The sequence below is a fragment of the Muscardinus avellanarius genome, assembly GCF_963383645.1.
Source record: "Muscardinus avellanarius genome assembly, chromosome: 3".
In the NCBI taxonomy this organism is placed as follows: Eukaryota; Metazoa; Chordata; class Mammalia; order Rodentia; family Gliridae; genus Muscardinus; species Muscardinus avellanarius.
In genome coordinates this window covers 33,619,843-33,646,104 of record NC_137788.1, presented here as the reverse complement: position 1 = coordinate 33,646,104, position 26,262 = coordinate 33,619,843, and the positions used below count along the sequence as shown (strand labels likewise).

At 41.9% G+C, this 26,262-nt stretch overlaps 1 protein-coding gene across 1 annotated transcript in view; it reads right to left on the bottom strand.

Annotated features, from left to right (window-relative positions):
• Positions 1–11,208: 11,208 nt before the first annotated feature.
• Positions 11,209–26,262, bottom strand: part of RLF (RLF zinc finger) — a gene marked incomplete at both ends in the record, with an annotated part of 71,380 nt that continues 56,326 nt past the window's right edge. Inside the window, 2 exons of the mRNA XM_080691820.1 lie at positions 11,209–15,858; positions 21,999–22,140. Of these exons, the coding sequence (XP_080547946.1) occupies positions 11,209–15,858; positions 21,999–22,140 (4,792 nt within the window). The remainder of the gene's footprint in view (positions 15,859–21,998; positions 22,141–26,262) is intronic.

Sequence of the window (26,262 nt, the reverse complement as noted above, 5' to 3'; positions counted from 1 at the left end):
TGTAATTCAGCTCCAGGAACTACATGTGCAGAGGCTTCAGGAACCTAGATATGAGTTAGGAAGAGTGGTTTGGGAGCCCAAGTGTTCTGGAGCCACTGTGAGCTGTGCTTTGTGATGTCACTCTTCCAAAGGTCAGCTTCCTTCCCACTCACCTGTGACCTCCTCACTCAACACCAGCCGGGCATTAGCCTGTGTTTCAGTTCACTCATACTTTCTCTGGTCTTTGGGAAGTCCTAGCTCTAGTATAGCACTGTCCAATAGAACTCCCTGTAGTGATGGAAATGTTTTGTTTCTGACTTGCCCAATATGGTAGTGACCAGTCACTTGAAATATGAATAATGTCACAAAAGACTAAAGCGCATATACATATATATATAGTTTTTTGGGTACTGGGGATGGAGCCCAGGGGCATTCGACCTCTGAGCTACACTCCCTGCCCTATTTTTTTATTCTTTATTTTGAAACAGGGCCTCACTGAGTTGCGGAGGGCCTCACTAAGTAGCCTGAGGCTGTCGGCAAACCGTGATCCTCCTGTCACAGCCTCCTGAATGCTGGGATTACAAAGTGCACCACCATGCCCGGCTAAGTGCATATATATTTTTTTGAGATACTGGGGATGGAACCCAGGGATATTCTACCTCTGAGCTATACCCTCAGCCCTATTTTTAAAATTTATTTCAAAACAGAATCTCACTAAGTAACTGAGGCTGGCCGTGAACCTCCAATCCTCCTATCTCAGCCTCCTGAGTACCGGGATTACAAGCAAGCATGCATGTGCCATAACGCCCACCTAGTAGTTTTATTTATTTATTTATTTATTTATTTATTTATTTATTTATTTATTTATTTATGGTACTGGGGTCTTTATACCTTTGGGCTATACCCCCAGACCTATTTTTATTTTATTTGGAAACAGGGTTAAGTTCTAGAGAGCCTCATCAAGTTGCTGAGACTGACTTCAAACCTGTTATTCTCCTGTCTCAGCCTTCCAAGTACTGGGATTACAAACGTGTGCTACCATGCCCTGCTATATTCTAGGTTTTTTTTTTGTTTGTTTGTTTTTGTTTTTTGTGGGTCTAGGGATGGACATGCTCAGGGGCATTTGACCTCTGAGCTACACCCCCTGCCCTATTTTTTATTCTTTATTTTGAAACCAGGTCTCACTGAGTTGCAGAGGGCCTCACTAAGTAGTTGGGGCTGTCCGTGAACCACGATCCTCTAGGTCTCAGCCTCCCGAATGCTGGGATTACAAGCGTGCACCACCACACCTGGCTTATATTTTAGTTTTAACTGTATTTATTTATTAATTTGCTTGTACGGGGGATTAAACCCAGGGGCATTCTACCTCAGAGGTATACCCCCAGTGTTACGATCTGTCATAGGTCCATCTTCTTAGAGTTGGGGATTGAGAAACTCACACAGCCAAGGAGAGGGCTGCTTACCTCTCAACTACTCAAAATAGAGCAACTATATAAACAATTAGAGGTCTTACTTTGTTATCACAACAGAGAAGTCTTCATGTGCAAACACAAAAAATAGCTTATGGGAAAAGCTTGGGGGAAGAGGCACTAGGTAGGTTTCACACGGTAATCTTGCTCAGACAACAAACCTTGTCATATTTCTGCTAGGCAGAGCTCCAGGTCACCAGGCAAGGCTCCAAATTTCACTGAGTCCTTTCTTTAGTCTACATTCAAGGCCAGCCTTAGTTCTTAGAGTTTAGCGACTAGCCTGTCAGAAAACACATTATGGGTTAGGGGTTCTTTCACCCCCGCCTATTTTTTGTTTTTGAAACAAGGTTTTGCGCCGGGCATGGTGGCGCACGCTTGTAATCTCAGTACTTGGAAGGCTGAGAAAGGAGGATCACAGGTTCAAGGCCAGCCTCAACAACTAGTGAGGCCTCCTGCAACTTAGTGAGACCCTGTTTCAAAATAAAGAATAAAAAATTGGGGCTGGTGGTGGAGCTCAGAGGTAGAATGCCCCTGGGTTCAATCCCCAGTACTACAAAAAGAAAAAAGAGAAAAAGAAACAGGATTTCACTAGGTTGATGAGTCTCTAAGTTGCTAAGGCTAGTCTCAAACCTGTGATTCTTTTGTCTCAGCCTCCTAAGTACTGGGTGTGCACCACCACACTCTGCTTAGTGTGTGTGTGTGTGTGTGTGTGTGTGTGTGTGTGTGTATCTGTGTGATCCTAGGGATTGAACCCAGAGCCATTCTGCCTTTGAGCTATACTCCCAGCCCTATTTTATTTCTTATTTGGAAGCGATCTCGCTAGGTTGATGAGCCTCACTACTTGCTGAGGCTGTCCTTGAACCTGCGATCCTCCTGTCTCAGCTTCCTAAGTATGGTGTTTATAGGGGTGCCCATGCCCAGCTAAAGAGCTTTTATCTTTTGTATGTGTGTGTATGGTGATACTGGAGATTGAACCCAGAGACATTCTACCTCTGCGATCCACATCTAGCCTTATATTTATTTATTTGTTTATTTTTTATCTTTTTTTTTTCTTTCTTTTTTTTTTTTTTGCAGTGCTGGGGATTGAGCCCTGGGGGCATTCTACCTCTGAGCTACACCACCAGCTCTATTTTTATTCTTTTTTTTTTATTTTTGCAGATCTGGGGATGGAACCCAGGGGCATTCGACTTCTGAGCTACACCCCCTGTCTTATTTTTTATTCTTTATTTTGAAACTGGGTCTCACTAAGTTGCGGAGGGCCTCACTAAGTAGCTGAGGCTGTCCGTGAACCGCAATCCTCCAGTTTCAGCCTCCCAAATGCTGGAATTACAAGCGTGCACCACCACACCTGGCTTATTATTTTGAAACAGCATCTCACAAAGTTTCAGAGGGCCTCACTAAGTAGCTAAGGCTGGCCACAAACCTGGGATCCTCCTGTCTCAGCCTCCCAAGTACTGGGATTACATGCGTGTATCATCATACCCCCCTAAAAGGGCTCTTTAATTTTTTTAGTTTATATTTTTTGCAGTACTGGGGATTGAACTCAGGGAGATTATACCTCTGAGCTACACTCCCAGCCCTAATTTTTAAATTCTTTATCTTGAAACAAGGTCTCACGAACCATGATCCTCCTGTCTCAGCCTCCTAAATGCTAGGATTACAAGCGTGCACCACCACAGCCCAGCTGAAAGGAATTTTCTTTTTAAAAGAGTTAGTAGTATACTTGGTAAATATGGAAGGCAATTACTATGGGTTCATTTTATAGTATTCCCTCTTTTCATTTCAATATATATATATATATATATATATATATATATATATATATATATATATTTGGTACTGGATTTTTTGGTAATTTTTTTGCAGTACTGAGGATGGAACCCTGGGGCTTTTAACCTTTTTATTTATTTTTTTGGTGGCACTGTGGGTGAAACCCAGGGGCTTTCTACCTCTGGAGTATACTCCCAGACCTATTTTATATTTTATTTGAAAACAGGGTCTCACTAAGTTGCTGATACCCTCACTAAGTAGCTGAGGCTGGCTTCAAACCTACACGATCCTCCTGTCTCCGTTTCCAAAGCGTGGGGATTACAACCGTGCGCCACCACACCCAGCTTTTGGAACTGGAGTTTGACTGAGAAGTGTTCTACCTTTACACTACATTCTCAGCCCTTTTTAGTTTTTATTTTTCGTGGTATTGGGGGTGGAACCCAGGGGCTTTCTACCTCCAGGCTATACTTCCAGACCTATTTTATATTTTATTTGGAAACAGGGTCTCACTAAGTTGCTGAGACCCTGAAAGTAGCTGAGGCTGGCTTTGAACCTGCATAGGTGTGGTGGCTCATGCCTGTAGTCCCAGTACTTGGGAGGCTAAGACAGGAGGATTGCACATTCAAGGTCAGCCACAGCAGTTTAGTGAGACTCTGTATCAAAACAAAAAAGTAAAAAAGGTTGGAGATGTAGCTCAAGTACTTTAATTAAAGGTGTGCACCACCATGCCTGGTAGAAATTGGAATTTTTAGGAAGGGTTTTCATATATTTGAACCTTATCTTGCTTATATATTATAGATGGAGATTCTGCCTTCACAAGATGTGTATTAGGAACAAGTGTTAAAAATAATTTTTAAGGCTTTTGTGTGTGCGCGCGTGTGCACGCACAGAACTAGGGATTAAGCCCAGAGGCAGTCTACCTCCAAGCTACACTCCCAGCCTGATTTTATTTCTTTTTTTTTTTTTTTTTTTTTTTTTTGCGGTATTGAGAATGGAACCCAGGGGCATTCTACCTCCAAGCTACACCCCTAGCCCTATTGTTTTTAGTTTTTATTTTAAAACAGGGTCTCATTGAGTTTCAAAGGACCTAAGTAGTAGCTGAGGCTGTCTGCAAACAGTGATCCTCCTGTCTGAGTCTCCCAAATGCTGGGATTACAAGCATGCGCCACCACACCCGGCTCTGATTTTATTTCTTATTTGAAACAAGGTCTTGCTAGGTTGCTGAGGCTGGCTTTGAACCTGCGATCCCTGTCTCTGCCTCCCAAGTACTGGGATTACAGGCCTGTACCACCAAGCCTGCTCTAAAGCATTTCTAAACAGTATCATGCTGTAACTTATAGGACATATTATCAGTTATTTACTGACTAGAACCTATCATAAAAGAGGTATGAAATAGAAAATCTATGTCCTGTTCCCATAAAGCTTCCATGAAAAATATTTTACACACAAGTATATAATTTAACTTGTGAAGTCAGATTACAAAGAACAAAAACCCAAGAGTTTGCAACAAGAAGAGGAAGGGCACAATAGAGAAGAAAAAAGAATCAGTTAAGCCAGGTGTGGAGTGCAGGCTTGTAATACCAGTACTTGAGAGGCTGAGACGGTTCCTGGCTAGCCTCAGATACATAGTGAGGCCCTCCCGAACTGAGACCTGTTTCAAAATAAAGAATAAGACAGCTGGTCATGGTGGCTCATGCTTGTAATCCCAGCATTTGGGAGGCTGAGACCCGGAGGATCTTGGTTCACGGACAGCCTCAGCTACTTAGTGCGACTTCTGAGTCTTCTATTCTGCTCTACTGGTCTGTTTTTGTGCCAATGCCATGCTGCTTTTATTACTGGCTTTGGAGTATAGTTTGAAGTCAGATATTGTCATGCCTCCTGCATGGTTCTTGTTGCTGGAAACTTTGAATATTCTGGGGTTTTTTTTGTTGTTGTTGTTCCAAATGAATTTAAAGACTTTTTTTCTGCCTGTGAGGAATGACCTTGGTAATTTAATGGGTACTGCATTGAATCTGTAGGTCACTTTTGGAAGAATGGCCATTTTGATTATATTTATTGTCTCCCCAAAAGTATGGAAGGTCTTTCCATGCATGCAGATCTATATTTATAGCTGCACAATTCACAATTGCCAAACTATCCATGAACAAATGAATGGATTACAAAACTATGGGATATATATACACAGTGGTATTTTACTCAGCCATAAAGGACAAAATTATGTCATTTGAAGAGAAACAGATAGAACTGAAGAACATTATGAGATTAGTCACAAAACGTAAAAGAGGACTCATCACTCATTTAGCCCTTCCACAATTCCTCTCCCATTCCTTCCCCAAAATATGGAACACTTCACGATGTATAACTGCAATGCACCAATAAGAAAAAAAAAACACAAACAAAAACAAAAATAGACTAGGGTTGTAGCCCATAGGTACAATTTCAAGTTCAACTTATAGCATCAGGAAGAAGGAAGAGAGAGAGAGAATAAGTAAGAATGAATGACTATGAATGAGTATATTAATATTTTGGAAAGTATTTGGTACTGTTGGTTCCTACTCACCATTTAAGGCAGCACTCTCAATTGAAAATGGCTTTGAAGACAAAATCAACTTTTTTTTTTTTTTTCAGTACTAGGGATGGAACCCAGGGGCACTGTACCTCTGAGCTACACTCCCAGCCCTATTGTTTATTTTGAAACAGGGTCTCACTGAGTTGCATAGGGCCTCATTAAGTAGTATCTGAGGCTGCAGGGCATGGTGGAACACGCTTGTAATCCCTGCGCTTGGGAGGCTGAGACAGGAGGATCATGCAGGTTTGAAGCCAGCCTCTCTGGCTTAAGAGACCCTGTTTCCAAATAAAAATATAAAATAGGTCTGGAAGTGGTGTAGTCCGGGGAACCCCAGTACCACCACCAAAAAAAAAAAAAAAAAAAAGTAGTACCTGAAGCTGTCCTTGAACGTGATCTTCCTGTTTCAGCCTCCCAAATGTTAGTATTACAATCGTGTGCCATCAGGCCTGGCTCTTATTTTGAAACAGGGTCTTACTGAGTTACTGATAGCTGAACTGTCAGTGAACCTCCATTTTCCTGTCTCAGCCTCCCAAATGCTGAGATTACAAGTGTGCACCACCATACCCAACTAAATCAACACTTTTGTATCTGTGTCAAGTTTGGGACAAATTCCAGCTATCAAGTTGAAATAAATTTTTTTTGTGTGTGTGGTACTGGGGGTGGAACCCAGAGGCTTCCTACCTCTGGGCTATACTCCCAGACCTTTTTTATATTTTATTTGGAAACAGGGTCTCACTAAATTGCTGAAAGCCTCACTAAGTAGCTGAGGCTGGCTTCGAACCTGTGAGATCCTCCTGTTTCAGCCTCCCAAATGCGGGGATTACAAGTGTGCGCCACCACGCCTGGCCTATTTTTTTTTTTTTTTTTTCAGTACTAGGGATGGAACCCAGGGGGATTCTTCCTCTGAGCTACACTCCCAGCCTTATTTTTTCTTTTCTTTTTTTTTTTTTTTTTGTGGTACTAGGGGTAGAACCCAGAGGCCTTCTACCTCCGGGCTATACTCTCAGACCTATTTTTTTTTTATATATTTTATTTGGAAACAGGGTCTCACTAAGTTGCTGAGAGCCTCACTAAGTAGCTGAGGCTGGCTTCGAACCTGCGTGATCCTCCTGTCTCAGCCTCCCAAGCCCAGGGATTACAAGTGTGCACCACCACGCCCGGCTATTCTTTTTTTTGTTTTGTTTTTGCAGTACTGAGGATGGAACTTAGAGGCATTCTACCTACGAGCTATACCCCAGCCCTATTTTTAATTCTTTATTTTGAAACAGGGTCTGAGTTGCAAAGGGCCTAAGTACCTCAGGCTGTCCTCAAACTGCAATCCTCCTGTCTCAGCCTCCTAAATGCTGGGATTACAAGCATGTGTCACCACGCTCAGCTTATTCTTTATTTTGAAACAGGGTTCAACGGGTTGCAAAGGGCCTAAGTAGCTGAGGCTGTCAGAGAATTGAGATCCTCCTGTCTCAGCCTCCTAAATGCTTGGATTACAAGCATGCACAGCCACACCCAGATAAATTGAAATAATTCTAAGAGCTACAAAAATAACCCACTGACTTTCTGTATTATCATATAATCTCTCATGGTAGTTTATTTATTTATTTATTTATTTGGTGGTACTGGGGTTCCTGGAAGCCCTTCTACCTCCGGGCTACGCTCCCAGACCTATTTTATATTTTTGAAACAGGGTCTCTTACGCCAGCGCGGCTGGCTTCGAACCTGCGCGATCCTCCTGTCTCCGCCTCCCAAGCGCGGGGATTACAAACGTGTGCCACCACGCCCGGCTCTCATGGTAGTTTAAACACAAATTCAAATGAAGCAAGCTACTACTACTGGAGTAGGTGGTTTTAGAATTAATCAACTAGGCTTATATGTGCACTGTCCCGTGGATTCTGAAAATTTGGGTACAGTTCCACTGCAACTGGACTCACTTGTCTCCTAAGGGGTAGGAGTTGAGTGGTAGAATGGATGTAGTTGAATTAAGCAAGTTAGCAGCTTTCTCTCATTCTGTACTAGTATCTCTAGTATATAGAATTTTTTTTTCTTTTTGTGGTACTCGGGGGTGAAACCCATGGGCTTTCTACCTCCGGGCTCTACTCTCAGCCCTATACTTGTTTTGGAAACAGGGTCTCAATAAGTTGCTGAGAACCTCACTAAGTAGCTGAGGCTGGTTTCGAAACTGTGCAGTCCTCCTGTCTCAGCCTCCCAAGAGCTGGGATTACAAGCGGGTGCTACCACACATGGCACACACTTGTAATCCCAGCATTTGGGAGGCTGAGACAGGAGGATCGTGGTTAGCGGACATCCTCAGCTACTTAGTGAGGCCCTTTGCAACTCAGCAAGACCCTCTTTCAAAATAAATAAAAAATAGGGCTGGGGGTGTAGCTCGGAGGTAGAATGCCCCTGGGTTCCATCCCCAGTACTGCAAACAGACAGACAAAACAACTTAACCACAAGCTAGGCGTGGTGATGATACACACCTTTAATCCTTGGGAGGTTGAGACGGGAGGAGCTCATATTTGAGGGCAGCTTTAACAAGTAGTGAGACTCATCAACCTAGCAAGACCTTGTTTCCCCAAACCCCACTCAAAAAAAAAAAAAAAAAAAAAAAAAGAAAAGAAAACCTAACCACAGGGATGAGGATGTTAGGGTCGTAGTATTTCATTACTGGCTAGTGGAAACGGCTGAAAAATCATTAAGAGCCAAGAATAAAGCTGCTGTGAGAAGATTGCTATCCTTGTCATTAAACATGCCCCACAGTCCACAGCAACTCAACACATACAAAAATCAAACTCATTGTGGCTTTCCACCCTCTACCCAAATACCTATCCCTTTTTGTGTTCATATCTTAACTGTTTGCCATTATTGACAAATTTTCGTTTCCCTCAAATCCTTTTTTTCACTTTCCAAATCCCAACAATCCTATCACTTTATAAATTTTACATTCCATATATTTTCATCTACTCTTTGCTCTGATTAATTTTTCAAGTTTTATTATCTCCTATTCCATTCTCAGATTTTCAAATCACATTCTACATTTCAAGTTAACTATTAAAATTAGTGGGATTTTTTTTTAGTACTGAAGGCTGAACACAGGGCATTCTACCTCCAAGCTACATTCCCAACCCTTCTTTTTCTTTTTTGGTACTAGGGATATATATTTATATGTTTTTTTTTCCTCGGGTCTCGGGATGGAACCCAGGGGCATTTGGCCTCTGAGCTTCACCCCCTGCCCTATTATTTATTCTTTATTTTGAAACAGGGTCTCACTAAGTTGCAGAGGGCCTCAGTAAGTAGCTGAGGCTGTCCACGAACCGCGATCTTCCTGTCCCAGCCTCCAAACGCTGGGATAACAATTGTACACCACCATACTTGGCTTACTTTTTATTTTAAAACAAGGTTTTAGGACCAACATGGTGGCACATGCTTGTAATCCCAGTATTTGGGAGGCTGAGACAGTAGGATTGCAGGTTCAAGGCCAGCCTCAGCAACCCTGTGAGGCCCTCTACAACTTAGTGAGATCCTGCTTCAAAATAAAGAATAAAAAGAAGCTGACCTGCCCCCCCAATCTGTGATAAAGAATAAAAAGAAAAAATAGGGCTGAGGGTATAGCTCACAATAGAAAGATCCTGGGTTCAATTCCTAGTACTGCAAAAACAAACAAACAAACAAACAAAAAAAAAAAACCAAAATGGCTGGGGGTATAGCTCAGATGTAGAATGTCCCTGAGTTCAATCCTCAGTAACACACCAAAAAAATGAAACAAAAGACCCCAGGGTCTTGCTAAGTTGCCAAGGCTGGCTTCAAACCCAACCTCCCAACTACTGTGATTACAGGGGCATGTACTACCACACCCCACTACTATAAATTTTTTTTTTTTTTGAGGGTCTGGGGATGGAACCCATGGGCATTCAACCTCCGAGCTATACCCACTGCCCTATTTTTTATTCTTTATTTTTTTCATTTTTAATTTTTTTTGGTGGTACCGGGGTTCCTGGAAACCCTTCTACCTCCGGGCTACACTCCCAGACCTGTTTTTATATTTTTATTTGGAAACAGGGTCTCCTAAGCCAGCGTGGGGCTGGCTTCAAACCTGTGTGATCCTGTCTCTGCCTCCCAAGCGCGGGGATTACAAGCGTGCGCCACCATGCCCGGCTTTATTCTTTACTTTGAAATAGGGCCTCACTGAGTTGCAGAGGGCCTCACTAAGTAGCTGAGGCTGTCCGCGAACTGTGATCCTCCAGTCTCAGCCTCTCGAATGCTGGGATTACAAGGGTGCGCCACCACGCCCGGCTTTATAATTTTTATTTGGTGGTACTGGGGTTCCTGGAAGCCCTTCTACCTCCAGGCTACACTCCCAGACCTATTTTATACTTGTTTTTATTTTTGGAAACAGGGTCTCTTAAGCCAGCACAGCTGGCTTCGAACCTGCACGATTCTCCCGTCTCCACCTCCCAAGTGTGGGGATTATAAACATGCACCACCACGCCCGGCCGGCTTTATAAATTAATTTGAATGTGTTGCTTAACATCCTTTAAAGGCTTTCAGTTGCCTGGACTCAAGTCCAAACTCCTTAATGTTCACAAGCTCCCATCTACTTACCTCAATAACCTCATCCTCTTTTATTGCTAGCATATCAAATTATTTGTAGTTTCCTGAAAATATGCCTTTGAATTTGTTATATACTTCATCTTCTGCTTAGAGCACCGTTTTTTTTTAATTTGGCCAACTTTTGGACCTCCTTTGAGCTATCTTGAATCCCAGAGCTAATTACTCAATTTCAGAATTTTCTTTCCAAAAAATTGAAGATGAGGGTCATTCAAGAACCACCTTGCTTAATAAAAAAAAAAAAAAAAAAATCACTGGAGTAAAATCTGAGTGCACATTCCAGAAAATACAAGTGCAATTCCAGTTTACATGTGGCATGAAAACTCACTAGGAGTAAACAAGAAATGGGTGAAAAATTGTAATTTATTGAAACTCAACTCAAAAAATATAAGATGCTGTAGTGTACAATATATTACACAAAGCACCCTTAGGTGCACATTCAAGTCAAGTAAGAACTCCATATCCCTTTCCCTAGCCCTCCCACCCTGGGACCTTAGTATTTGTTCCAATATACAATCATGCACACTTAATTTGAAAAAGGAAGCCCCAGTATATTTTGATGTATTAATTAGCACCAAACAAGAGTACAGTTCCATTTTTTTAATAAACAAACAAACAAAAAAACCCCAATCAATAAACCAACTGGAGAGCTAATGGACTCAGCCAATACTGCTGACATAGATATTATACATTCATGTAAATACACAGTCTATTCTACCCTAAACAACGGTATGGCTGGTTCTCAGCCTTTGTTCATGTTGGCAACTGTCCCCATGTTGCAGTGCTGGAGCCAGTCTGTTTCTCAAACAAAGTTGGTATTTAGGAACTTCCTACACAAAGCTCATCTGTCTTTTTTGCTGGAAACAAGTCTAAAATTGGTGTGGAAAACTTAGATCTTTCAAGGACAACTACTGGCCGAAGATAATGAAGCTGTTTTAAGGCAAGCTCTCCACAGTCTGTTAATGCTTTGTCCAATACGACCCTTAGGTTTTCCAAGGAGGGAACTGTTGTTGTTTCAGCTACTATTAAAGGTGGGATTTCGGTTAGGTTCTCATGAATTGAAGGGTCACTGGATGTATGAGGTATGTTGACTTCAGAGTTATTGTCACTCACCATATTATTCACCATAACACTCCCTGTTAAGTCATTACTGGGTGGTAAAGAACTGTTTAATGTTAAGTGCTCTGAAGGTTCCCAATCATCAAAATCATCTTCTTTCTCTTCACTTTCCTGAATAAATTTCAGAAATGAAGATTCAAATCCCATAGGTTTATAAGTCTTCAAATCAAATGACCTGGACTGTGAATGTTTCCTAAAATTCTCTTTTAGGATATGGGTTGAATTTTTTACAGTGTTTTCTTGCCCTGAACTATGCTGCCCAGTTTCTGAGTCTTTAATCCTTGGCAAAGGCAGCTGGAAATTTGAGAAGTAAGTCCCACTTTCAGTCCCACTAGAATTAGGTACGGAATTTTCTATTTTACAGGGAGGAGACTGAACTATATTACATTGTTCCAAACAAGTGGCTTCTGAACCATGGTTACATTTCAAAGTCTCCCTGTAGAGCAGAGTGTCCGCCTCGAATGCTGGGCTGTGCTCTGCACACCCTTTCTGGCCTCCACCCCTTTCGCCTAGAAGCGAAGAGTCAGCACTCTGGAGGGCTGCACTGCTGCCGCCAGGGGGAAGGCTGTGCTTTGTGTTCTCCGGCTCACTTCCACTCTCTTCTTTCTTTACACAGGGCTCTGCTTCAGAAGGGGGCTCCTCCTTAATTTTGGTACCATATTTAACACAAACGACGAGGTTTTCCATCTGTTGCTCTAAGTAGGCACTACTCATCTGATGGGTACGTTTGTAATGCCTTACTATGCTGCTCTCCAACTTCACCACAGATAAGCATCCCTGCACCATACAGGGGTACTGTGTGTGCTCAGAATGCTCCACACACATATGGAGGGCTTCGGCTCTTGTTTTAAAACTAATCGGAGCTTTCTTTTCTTTGATTAAGCCACATTTTTTAGCTTTAGCATTAAATGACCTCCTGGTAGTCTGGAGTTCAACGTGCCCTTGAGTATGAGCAGTTGGACATACCTTTTCACTCCTGAGCAGTCTTTCATTTGCTACTTTCTGGCTTCTGAAAAGATCATCATAATAGTCCTTATGTCTGTAATACACATGTTGTGAGTAATTACTGCGATGGGTGAAAATCTGCCCACAGCCATTAAGATCACAATGAATTTCATAATCTGAATGTATTTCTCCTTCAATATTATGCTGTTCCATCAAGTGGTGCTTCAATTTGCTGAATGTATAAAAAACAGCGGGGCACTGAGGCTGGTTACAGGAAAACCTTGCTGCAGATTCGGCTTCTGAAAGTACTTTAGACTCTTCAATAGGGTCTAGGTTATGAGACTCACTACAGTGCTTAGCAAGAGCTTTGGAACACAGGAAGCGTTTGTTACATTCCTTGTATTTGCAAGCAAATATCTTTTTACATTTTACAAGTTCCCTTTTGGTTCTTGCTTTGTCTTTTTCTAAACATAATTGCTCTTTGTTGTACTGATGTACAGTTCTATAATGGCGAATCAAACCTTTTAGATTGGTGAATGAGGAGTTGCAAGTTTTATGGATACAGTGGAATGGTTTGTGGTATTTGTTCAAAATATAGCACAGGTTTCCTTTAGCAACAGTTCGCCTGCTCCCTCTCCCTTCTCTCCCTTCTTCCTCTCTGTGGCTGCCTATTGGTGACGAAATATCAGATGTTTTACTTTCCGTTTCTTCACAAGATGACTCCAAATCTGTTTCTGAACTGCATTCATCCTTTTTAGAATGACAGTGTGGCTTCTCTGAAGTGCTGCTGGGATCACCTCCAAGTTCTGCAGGACAGTCCTCTTTCAACCTGTCTACCGAGCATGGGCCTTCATGGTCACATTTTTCACTATCTAACAGTCTGTGAGTTGCTCTGTCACTGCCAATTTGGTGTTTGTTTTTATAATGAATTCTAAGGTGTGTTTTTCTTGTAAACGACCTTTGGCAAATATGACACTGGAATGGGGAATACCGATGTTGAAACATGGTTAACTGAAGAACCTTTTCTTTTGAATAATTATGCTTTTTAAGATAATGCATTAGCAAAGCCTCTCTGGTCACAAATTCATATTTGCAGCCTTGAAGCTCGCAGAAAAAAGGCTTAGCCGCCAACTGTGCAAGGTACTGACTCGGCACATTTTCATCTTGATTCTGGAAATTAAGGTCTGAGATAGTAGATGAAACTGACTGAAGAGCTTTAGCACCACTGGATGGATACCCCTGCAATGACCCTGAGAAAGATCCATGTGCTATGGAGTTTTTCAAGCTTAAATGTTTCAAGCGTAGCAGAAGTTCCAACATGGTGTCCTCTGTACATGGCCTTTTAGAAGCACAAATGGAAGCTTCTGAGGAATACCCCTGATGCTCTCGTTTACATTTATTGTGGACGTTGTGATCTAGACTTTCATCTGGGGAATCACTGCTTGTATCTGAGTTGGGTTTAGGATCTCCATCAAACTTTTCAGTTGTTTGATTATGCTCATTTCCCAAACAGGGAAAGAGATCTTTTGTCTTTATCTTTTTGGGTTTGAAATGGTATGGATGTACCTTCCGTAGATGCTTCTGCATCCCTCTTGCATTTTTGTACGTGGAACCACAGCCATCAAAACCACAGGTAAACTTAGTCCCATCAAAACAAACTGCCACATTGGAGCATTTTTCTTTTAAACTCGAGGACACAAAGACTTTGTCATGAGATAATAATATATCCTGCATGGTTTCGGAGTGATCCAGTGTGTCGATTAACTCTTCGTTTATTGAAGCGGAAGAGCTATGACTTAGTTGATCACTAGAATTACTGTCGCTGTTTTCTTTCAGGTTTTCTGCAGTTTCTGTGTCTATTTGAGAAGTGGTTGATCCTGCACAGAAAAGAAGGTCCTCAGGTAAATGTGACTTATCAGTCTGGTCAAGTAGATGGGGCTGATCAACATGATCTTGCTTTTCACCTGCTGCAGGGTCCTCCAATTTTACTGATTTCTTTAGGTCTCCATTTGAACTTTCAACATTATGTACTGAGAGGTGATTCTGGTATTCAATTTTGGAATAATAGAACTTTTTACAGCCAAGAAAGCTGCACGTGTACGATGCATCCCTAAAGTGTTGCGCTTCATGGTGGTAAAGCTGTCCCAAGTCACTGAAGACGATGTTACAGCCATTTAATTCACATTTATAACGAAGATCATCATGTTTTTGTTTATGATTAAGTAGTTCATTCACTGATCCAAACCTGGCATAACAATCTATAGATACGCACATATAAGGTTGAGGACCACAATGCACTTGCTCATGTTCTCGTAGGTGAAAAGCAGACATGAAATGTCGTCGACAGTAAGTACACTTTTCTCTTCTATTTTTCATATCCAAGTAGTGCTTGGCGTTTTCATCATTATTTTGGTGTTCAGCTTTAAGATGCACACTTAGGTATTTAAATTGTTTAAACACACGGGAACAGTCTGTGCCAGGACAAGGGTACAAATCTCTGTCTTGCAGGTGGCAATCTTCCAATTTGCTGAATGTAACATATTCATGAGACTCTCCTTTGGCTTGTTCATTCAATGACTGATTTTGCTCCAGGGCTGCAGAGGGGCTCTTGGGACAAATATCCTTTTGAGAGCCTTTCAACAGTAATCTCCTTCTAGAGCTTCTGCTTGGTGGCATTTTAACATGTTCCATCACATGAGGAACAAATATTTCTTTTCTCTTGAACTTCTTAATACAAACGGGACAGGTGTATATTCCATCTTCCATATGCATCTTAGAATGATGAAGAATCCTGGCCTCTATACACTCCCGCTTACATAACAAACAGAAAAACTTATACTGAAGCCACCTCTGGTATCTTTCAGAAGAACCAATGGGTTTTTTGTCTCTCTTCTCCTTATGCTGATCTGCCAAATCTCGTCTTCGATACTGCTTATCTTCTTTACCTTCATCGTAGTCACTGAGAAATGACTCTAAAACATCAGTGTCATTAATAGACATTTCATAGCCACTTAAATCGTCATCAGAATCTGAGGCTTCTTGTCCTAGGAGTTGGTGGCAGTGTCGTTTTAAAGTTTTCCAGTCCCAAAATTCAGGATCAAAAGGCCAATGGGCTTTTAAAGCTAATAAGAGCTCACATCGGAGGGAATTTGGAACCGGTGCATTTTCTTCATCAAATTTTTGATCTGGTTGCAAATACAGTTCTTCCAACATATTAAATCCATCCAAACTGGGTTCAATTAAGAATTCTGTGAGCTGACAGGCTCGTCGAACTTCTAAGTCCTCTGGTAAGAGACAGGAAATTGTTTTACAAACTGATGCCTTCATTTCCTCATCCTCATTTGATCTGAGTTGAAGCGCTCTGACGCATAGTAAAATCGACACTCCAAGACCAGCATCTTGTGCCTATAAAAAAAGAGGAAAGAGAAGCCATTTTTAATATACAGAGATTGCATAATTCCCAGTGATACTAGAGGCACTCTACCTCTGGCTAATACTCCCAGCCCTTTATTTACACACTTACACACACACACACACACACACTTATTTATGCGGTACTGGGGACTGAACCCAGGGGCATGTTACCTCTGAGCTACATCCCCAACCCTCTTTTTTTGTGTGTGTGGTACTGGGGGTTGAACCCAGGGGCTTTTCTACCTTTGGCCTATACTCCCAGATCTATTTTATACTTTATTTGGAAACAGGGTTCACTAAGTTGCTGAGAGCCTAAGTAGCTGAGGTTGGCTTCAAACCTGTGCGATTCTCCTGCTTCAGTCTCCCTAAGCGCTGGGATTACAAGCGTGCACCACCAGCCCTATTTTTTATTCTTTAAATTTTTCTGCAGTACTAGGGATTGAATCCAGGGTCATTCTACCTCCGAGCTACACCCCCAGCCCTATTTTTTTAATTCTTTATTTTGAAACAAGGTCTCATTGAGTTGCAAAGGGCCTCACTAAGTAGCCAAGGCTGTCCCTCAAACTGAGATCCTCCTGTCTCAGCCTCCAAAATGCTGGGATTACAAGCATTTGCCACCAAATCTGGCTTTTATTCTTTATTTTGTAACAGGGTCTTGCTAGGTTGCTGAGAGTCTCATCAGCTTGCTGAGGCTGTCCTCAAACCTGTAATATGCCCAATACAGCCTCCCAAGCACTGGGATTACAAGCATGTGCCACCATGCTCAGCTTTATATATTTTTTGAAACATGGTCTTGCTAGGTTGCTGAGAGTCTATGTTGCTAAAGCCGTCCTCAAACTGCAATATGCCTGTCACAGCCTCCCAAATTCATTTTAAATCTCAGTTCATCCAAGTTACATCTCAAGATGTAAAGGACATTAGACAATACAACCATAAAGAATAACAGCATAAGCTGGGCGTGGTGGCGCACGCTTGTAATCCCCGCGCTTGGGAAGCAGAGACAGGAGGATCGCACAGGTTTGAAGCCAGCCGCACTGGCTTAAGAGACCCTGTTTCCAAAAATAAAATATAAAATAGGTCTGGGAGTGTAGCCCGGAGGTAGATGGGCTTCTAGGAACCCCAGTACCACCAAAAAAATAAAAAATAAAAAAGAAGAATAACAGCATATAGTTAGAGCATCTGATTGTAAAAGATACAGTGTATTAAAGCAGTCTCTGACCCTCAATAAATTTATCTATGTGTCAAATGTGTAAACAATAAATATATGTGAATTCAAAAGGATATAGGCCAGGAATCCTGGTAGCTCAGAGGTAGAATGCCACAGGGTTCAAACCCCAGCAGTATATATATATTTTGGTGGTACTAGGGGTGGAACCCAGTGGCTTTCTACCTCCGGGCTACACTCCCAGACCTATTTTATATTTTTATTTGGAAACAGGGTCCCTTAAGCCAGAGCGGCTGGCTTTGAACCTGCGTGATCCTCTTGTCTCTGCCTCCCAAGCGCAGGGATTACAAGCGTGCACCACCACGCCTGGCGCCCCCAGCACCATATTAAAAAAAAAAAAAAAAAAAAAAAAAAAGAATTTAGCCCTGTGTGGTGGAGTATGCTTGTAATCCCAGGGCTGGGGAGGCTGAGACAGAAGGATTGCAGGCTGGAGACCAGCCTCAACAATTTAAGACTCTTAGCAACCCAGGGAGACTCTGTTTCAAAACAAAACAAAAACAAACAGAAAAAGGGGCTAAGGTATAGCAGTATGGTGCCCCATGAGTTCAATCCACACACACAAAGATTAGTGCCCACAAAAAAATTCTTTCATCTTTGAGGCTCAAATGGAATGTGGAAATAGCATGGCAGAGTGGCTTACCTAAAATGCAGTAGCAAAGAGCACAGACTTGCCTTCCAAGTATTGAGTTTATAAGCATGTACCACCAAACCTGGCTGAGGACAGACTTAAAAGCCAGAATCTGATGGCCTTTAGGTCCTAGATTCACTGCAGGGATGAGCTCTCAAATCCTTTAACAGATCCCTTAGAATCAGTTTCTTCATCAATAAAATAAAAATAGGAATCATAATATTAAATTTTTCTGCTAAGGTTGCTATAAAAAAATAAACCGGAAGTAGTGGCACATGATTGTAATCCCAGTACTTGGGAGTATGAGAAAGGAGGATGGCAGGTTTGCAGCTGGCCTCAGAAACTTAGGCCCTCCACAACAGAGCAAGACCCTGCTTCAATATAAAAAAATAAAAGCCGGGCATGGTGGCGCACGCTTGTAATCCCTACACTTGGGAGCTGGAGACAGGAGGATCGCGCAGGTTGGAAGCCAGCCTTGCTGGCTTAAGAGACCCTGTTTCCAAATAAAAGTATAAAACAGGTCTGGAATGTAGCCTGAAGGCAGAAGGGTTTCCAGGAACCCCAGTACCACCAACAAAAATAAATAAATAAATATATAAATAAAATAGGGCTAAGGGTGTAGCTCAGAAGTAGAATGCCCTAGGCTTTAATCACTAGCAACACACACACACACACACACACACACACACACCCACACACACAAACCAAAGTGGGCTGGGGATAATAGCTTGTAGGTTAGAATGCCCCTGGGTTCACTCCTCAGTACCAAAAAATAAATAGAAATAAAAATAAAGATAAAGCAGATTATTCAGGTGGGTCTCAGCTAATCATCTAAGCTGTTTAAATCTAGGTTTAAGGCCGGGTGTGGTGGTGCAGGCTTGAAATCCCCGCGATTGGAAGGCAGAGACAGGATTGCGCAGGTTCGAAGCCAGCCTTAGATGGCTTAAGAGACCCTGTTTCCAAATTTAAACAAATATATAAAATAGGTCTGGGAGTGTAGCCCGGAGGTAGAAGGGTTTCCAGGAACCCCAGTAAAACCATAAATAAATAAATAAATAAATAAATAAATAAATAAATAAATAAATAGGGCTGGGGGTGTAGCTCAGAGGTAGAAGGCTTCTGAAAAAAAAAATATATATATATATATATATAGGTTTAAAAGTAAGTCAGAGCCGGGCATGGTGGTGCATGCTTGTAATCCCGGCACTTGGGAGGCAGAGAAAGGAGGATTGTGCAGGTTCGAAGCCAGCCTCAGCTACTTAGTGAGGGTCTTGGCAACTTAGTGAGACCCTGTTTCCAAATAAAGTATAAAATAGGTCTGGGAGTATAGCTTGGAGGTAGAAAAGCCCCTGGGTTCCACCCCCAGTATCACACACACACACACACACACACACACACACACACACACACACACACAATAAATAAATAAATAAATAAATAAATAAATAAATAAATTCTGTCAACAAGAATGGGTTCAAGGTGAATTTTCCACAAAAACTCCTATTAGAACGTACCCTGGCCAAGACTTTGATGTTAGCCTTATTATATTATGAGAAGACAAACTGCCACGTCATTCTGAATTTCTGATCTACAAAACTGTAAGCTAACAATAAGATATTTTCTCAAATGCCAAGTCTGTGGTAATATGTTACACAGCACTGAAAAATTAATACCTTTGTTACAGATTTAAAAATAAAACAAAGCTAAGCATGGTGGTGCATGCTTTTAATCTCAGTACTTGGGAGGCTGAAACTCTAGGAGGACTGAACAGGTTCAAAGCCAGCCTCAGCTACTTACTTAGTGAGGCTCTAAGCAACTTAGTGAGACCCTGTTTCCAAATAAAAGATAAAATAGATCTGGGAGACAAAAAAACAAAACAATAAAATTCTTTTTTTTGCAGGTCTGGAGATGGAACCCAGGGGCATTTGACCTCCGAGCTATACCCCCTGCCCTATTTTTTAAATTCTTTTCTTTGAAATGGGGTCTAAGTAGCTGAGGATGTCCTCTAACCACGATCTTCCAGTCTCAGTCTCCTGAATGCTGGGATTACAAGCATGCACCACCAGGCCTGGCTAACAAAATTCTTTAAAGGTCAGTTTTTAAACTATTTGGAAGCCGGGCGTGGTGGCGCACGCTTGTAATCCCAGCATTAGGGAGGCTGAGACCTGGAGGATCACGGTTCGAGGACAGCCTCAGCTACTTAGTGAGGCCCTCTGCAACTCAGTGAGATCCGGTTTCAAAATAAAGAATAAAAAATAGGGCAGAGGGTATAGCTCGGAGGTCAAATGCCCCTGGGTTCCATCCCCAAACTCACAAAAACAAACAAACAATTTGGAGATGGTACCAGGAGTATTCTATCCTCTAGGTATACCAATAGCCCCCCCCCCCTTTTTTTGCGGGTCTGGGGATGGAACCCAGCGGCATTCGACCTCCGAGCTATACTCTCTGCCCTATTTTTTATTTTTTATTTTGAAACAGAGTCTCACTAAGTTGCAGAGGGCCTCACTAAGAAGTAGTAGCTGAGGCTGTCCACAAACCGTGATCCTCTGGTCTCAGCCTCCCAAATGCTGGGAGTGGTGTGCCACCACGCCCGACCCAATAGCCCTTTTTATTTTGAACAGGGTCTTGCTAAGTCATAGAAAGTCTGCCTAAGGATTGACCCCAGTGGTATAGGCTTGTGCCATCATGAATGGCTCCTTTTTTTTTTTTTTTTTTTTTGGTGGTACTAGGGATGGAACCCAGGGCCCTTCTACCTCCAGGCTACACTCCCAGACCTATTTTATATTTTATTTGGAAACAGGGTCTGTCTCTTAAGCTAGCGAGGCTGGCTTTGAACCTGCGCGATCCTCCTGTCTCCACCTCCCAAGTGCGGGGATTAAGCATGTGCCACCACGCCTGGCAAATGGCTCCTTTTTATTTATTTTTGTGGTTCTGAGTACCATTAAGCTATATCCAACCCCTCCCCCCTCCAATCCCCTTTTGTGGTGCTGGGGACTGAACCCAGTATGGGCAATCCTAGTATTTGGGAGACTGAGATAGGAGGATCACAGATTCAAGAACAGCCTCAGCAATGTAATAAGACTCTCAGCAACCTAGAAGACCCTGTTTCAAAACAACAACAAAAAAGGCATTGTTCTAGGAAATGATACTGGCTGGTTAGGGTGATAGCCAATAAACATAATCTACTCTTCTGTCAGGAGCGATGGTCTTTATTCCATTATTTTCCATTAAAAAAAAAAAAAAAAGGAGCCAGGAATTACAAGCGTACATTTATATTTCCAGCATTCGAGAGGCTGAGACTGGAGAATCGTGGTTCAATGAAAGACTCAGCTATTTAGTGAGGCCCTTTGTAACTCAGTGAGACCCTGTTGTAAAATAAATTTAAAAAATAGGGCTGGAAGGGTAGCAAAGAGGTAGAATGCCCTAGGGTTCCATCCCCAGTACCAAAAAAAAAAAAAAAAAAAAAAAAAAAAAAGCTGAGCATGATGGCCGTATCTGTAATCTCAGATTTGAGGGCTAGAAAGGAAGACTGCAGATTCAAGACCAGTCTTAGCAACTTACTGAGAGCCTGTTTTAAAACAAAAACTAAGCTGAGCATGGTGGATTGCAGGTTTGAGGACAACCTCAACAACTTACTGAGAACCTGTTTAAAAAATAAAAGCCGGGCGTGGTGGCACACGCTTGTAATCCCAGCATTTGGGAGGCTGAAACAAGAGGATCCTGGTTTGTGGCCAGGCTCTGCTACTTAGTGAGATCCTTTGCAACTTGGTGACATACTGTTTCAAAATAAAGAATAAAAAATAGGGCTGAGGGTATAGCTTGGAGGTAGAATGCCCCTGGGTTCCATCCCCGGTACTGAACAATAACAACAAAAAACAATGAGTGTGGTGGCGTACACTTGTAATCCCAGCATTTGGGAGTCTGAGACAGGAAGATCGCAGTTAGTAGACAGCTTCAACTACTTAGTGAGGCACTCTGCAACACAGTGAGACCCTGTTTCCAAAGAAAGAATAAATAAAATAGGGTTAGGGATATAGCTTGGAGATAAAATGCCTTTGGGTTCAATCCCCAGTACCAGGAAAATAAAAAAGAAAACCCTCCCAACTTGTGGATTCCTAAAAAGTCAATCTGCAGAAAGAGCTAGAAACGGTGAATTCTAAGATTTATTAAACTCCATTATTTGTATTTGGCCCTTAATAATAGGAATTGCCTGAGAAGTGACTGTGCTACTCGTTTTCCCTCTCTAGCCAAAATCAACATAGAAAGCAGATCACTCACTTCAGTCTGTATAACTCTGATGAGGCAAAACAAATGTTGCTGCGTTTTAGCGATGACACCAAACTGACGACAGCGCTCCAAAAAAGTATCTAAAGAAGGGTCAATTCTTCTTTGCAGTTTACTCCAAAAGAGAGTCAGTTCCCTGTTTAAAAAAAAAAAAAATTATGTTAAAATATCTCAGCTGCCAGGTACAGTGGCACACACAGGAAGATCACAGGTTCAAGCCCAGCCTCAGCAACTTAACACAATTCTCAGCAACCCGGAAAGTCCCTGTTTCAGAATAAAAAAATAATGACGGATGTGGTGATACTCGTTTGTAATCCCAGTACTTGGGAGGCTGAGACAGGAGGACCTCAGGTTCATGGCCAGCCTCAGCTACTTAGTGAAGCTTCCAGCAACTTAGTGAGACCCTCTTTAAAATAAAGAATAAAAAATAGGGTTGAGGATAGAGCTCACAGTAGAATGCCGCTGGGTTCAATCCTCAGCACCACAAAAATAAATCGATAACCTTGTTAAGAATCCCCCCTGAAATTTCAATTTCTTTCTTCTTTGTATCTGGGGGAAAATAACAAGATTGTTTCCTTTATGATGAGTTTTTTTTTTTTTTTTTTTTTTGGGGTGGTCTTGGTGATGGAATCTAGAGGCATTTACTTCTGCATTACACTTCTAGACCAATTTTATTTATTTGGAAACAAGGTCTCACTAGGTTGATGAGAATCTCACTACTTGCTGAGCCTGTCCTTGAATCTGCAATCCTCCTGTCTCAGCTTCCCAAGTACTGAGATTACAAGCCTGTGCCACCATGCCCAGGTCTCTGATAACATTTTTATTTATTTTATTTTTTATTGTTTTTTTTAGGTGGTACTGGAGATGGAACCCAGGGGCTTTCTACTTCCAGGCTACATTCCCAGACCTATTTTATATTTTATTGGGAAACAGGGTCTCTTAAGCCAGCTAAGGCTGGCTTCGAACCTGCACGATCTTCCTGTCTCAGCCTCCCAAGCATGGGGATTACAAGCGTGCGCCACCATGCCCGGCTTTATGATAACTTTTTTTTTTGGGGGATGGTACTGGGGTTCCTGGAAGCCTTTCTACCTCCAGGCTACACTCCCAGACCTATTTTATACTTTTTATTTGAGAACAGGGTCTCTTAAGCCAGTGTGGCTGGCTTCGAACCTGCGCGATCCTCTTGTCTCTGTCTCCCAAGTGCGGGGATTATAAGTGTGCGCCGCCATGCCCAGCTTTATGATAACATTTTTTAAAAGCTCATTTAAATCCTACCTCGTAGAGCCGGGTGTGGTGGCAAAGGCTTGTAATCCCAGCATTTGGGAGGCTGAGACAGGAGGACTCTGTTTGAGGACAGCTTCAGCTACTTAGTGAGGTTCTCAGCAACTTAGTGAGACCCTGTTTCTAAATAAAAATATAAAATAGGTCTGGAACAGCGCAGAGGTAGAAAGTCCCTGGGTTCCATCCCCAGTACAAAAAAAATCCTGCCTCGGGCGAGGTGACTGCATGCTTGTAATCCGAGAATTTGGGAGGCTGAGACAGGAGGATCACAGTTCATGAACACCCTCAGCTTCCTAGTGAGACCCTTTGCAATTCAGTGAGACCTATTTCAAAATAAAAAAAAAAATAAAAAAAATAAAAAATAAGGTGGGGAGCCAGGCGTGGTGGTGCATGCTTGTAATTCCAGCATTCGGGAGGCTGAGACAGGAGGATAGCAGTTCATGGATAGCTTCAGCTACTTAGTGAAGCCCTCCACAACTCAGTGAGGCCCTGTTTCAAAATAAAGAATAAAAAATAGGACCGGGGGGGTGTAGCTTGGAGGTAGAATGCCCCTGGGTTTCATCTGCAAAAATAAACAAATAAAAATAAATAAATTTAAAAAAATAAAATAAGGCTAGGGGTGTAGCTCAGAGCTATTGGAAAAAAAAAAAAGTGTAGGGGGGTGGAATGTAGCTTGGAGGTAGAAAGCACCTGGGTTTTATCCCTAGGGAAATAAAGGGAAGAGGTCCTGTGGGAAGCCAGGTGTGGTGGTGCACACCTGTAATCTTGGTAACTGAGAGCCTGAGACAGAAGGACCACAGGTTGAAAGGCAGCCTCAGCAATTTAGCAAGGTTCTAAACAACTTCATGAGATTCTGTTTCCCAATAAAAAATAAAAATAGGGCGGTCTGTGGTGTGGAGGTAGAATGCCCCTCGGTTCAATCTTCAGTACATTACATGCCCGCATACCCACAATGACCTGGGAGGTAGCGTGGAGGCAGAAAACCCCTGGGTTCAATCCACAGTCATACACACACACACACACACACACACACACACACACACACACACACACACCATAAGAATGCCCCTGGGTTCAATCCACAGTAACATACACACATACACCTCACACTGAAATACACATACTAAAAATGATTTCTTCCAATGAGTTGCAAAGGGCCTCATTAAGTAGCTGAGGCTGTCTGTGAACCATGATCCTGCTGATCCTCCTGTCTCAGCCTCTCAAATGCTGGGATTACAGCGTGGGCCACCACACCCAGCTCTATTTATTTATTTATTTATTTATTTATTTATTTATTTATTTATTGTTGAAAAATATTAATTATATGAAAAAGAATAAAATTGGACCCTTACCTAACACCATATACAAATATTAACTCAAAGTATATAAAAGACCTAAGTGTAAATCTTAAGACTATAAACTTTTAGAAGAAAACCTGGGTCATAAAACTTCACAACATTGAAATTGGCAGTGATTTCTTGGATATGATTTCAAGGGCACAGGCAACAAAAGAATAAACAAACTTTCTAAAAAATAAAAAGATATTGTACATCCAAGGACAATGTAAAGAGAGTTAAAAGTTACTTATCGAATGGGATAAAATATTTTCAAATACTATATCTGAAGGTATATTAATAATCCAAATAGAAATCCTAAAAATTAGCAATAATAAAAGCAAACAATACAATTTAGAAATAGGTAAAAGACTAAAATAATGAATCTCCAAAGACAACCAATCTTAGTTGTCTACTGGATGGAAAATCTTGTTTTTCTAGTTCTGGCGTGTATTACCCATTTCTTCTTTGTAGTTAATCTCTTTGAGCCGGGCGTGGTGGCACACGCTTGTAATCCCCACGCTTGGGAGGCAGAGACAGGAGGATCACGCAGGTTCGAAGCCAGCCACACACGCTGGCTTAGGAGACCCTGTTTCCAAATAAAAATGTAAAAATAGGTCTGGGAGTGTAGCCCGGAGGTAGAAGGGCTTTCAGGAACCCCAGTACCACCAAAAAAAAAAAAAAAAAAAAAAAAAAAAAAATCTCTTTGAGTATTTTCTCTAGCGCTGGTTTTGAAGACATAAATTCCTTCAGTTTCTGTTTGTCATGGAAGCTTCTTATTTCTCCATCTAATTTGATAGAAAAGTTTTGCTGGGTAGGAAATTTTAGGCTGGAAGTTGTTTTCTTTCAGAGTTTGGAATATGTTACTCCAAGCCCTTCTGGCTTTCATGACTTGGTTTGGGAAGTCTGGAGTGATTCTAATTGGTTTGCCTCTGAATGTCACGTGGCCTTTTGTTTTTGTTGCCTTTAAGATTCTCTGCTTGGCTTCCACATTGGTCATTTTGACAATTATGTGGCGTGGGGATCCTCTTCTCCTATCCTGTCTAAAGGGAGTTCTATAAGTTTCCTGGACCTGTGTATCGACCTCTACATGTATGAAAGCTGGAATCTTGGACTTCATCCCCCATTCAGCTCAAAGGAGGTTGCTAGATAGAGAAGGACATTGGACTAAGCCCTAGGAATACTGAAAAACTCTTTAAAAACTGGATTCTTTAAGTGATTTGGGGTGTGACTTGTTCCTCTGGAATTTGCCCACTAAAAGCCTCTGCAGCTGCAAGGCCAAAGGGGATGACTCAAAGTACAAAACCCACCTGTAGGGTCATGGGACTGATTTCAATCACAAGGACCTGTGATGTCACAGGCCTTACTTTTGTCTTGTTCAGGGTTGGTAATTTGCATGTGTATCTCACTATTGTATTTTGGGTGTGTGCACTTTTCTACTAGGGAATCACGGGGAATTAGGGAAATATAAAAAATCTTGTGTCTAGAATAAAGTGTTCGATTGCACAAGAAGCATGGATCCATGTCAGACTCTTTCCTGGAGAGTAATCTCCACATTTAGCGCCTTTAATAGGAACTTAAAGGAATTTATTTCATAAAAGGGAAAGAATTGCTGCAGATAAGTGGCTGCAGAACTACCACCC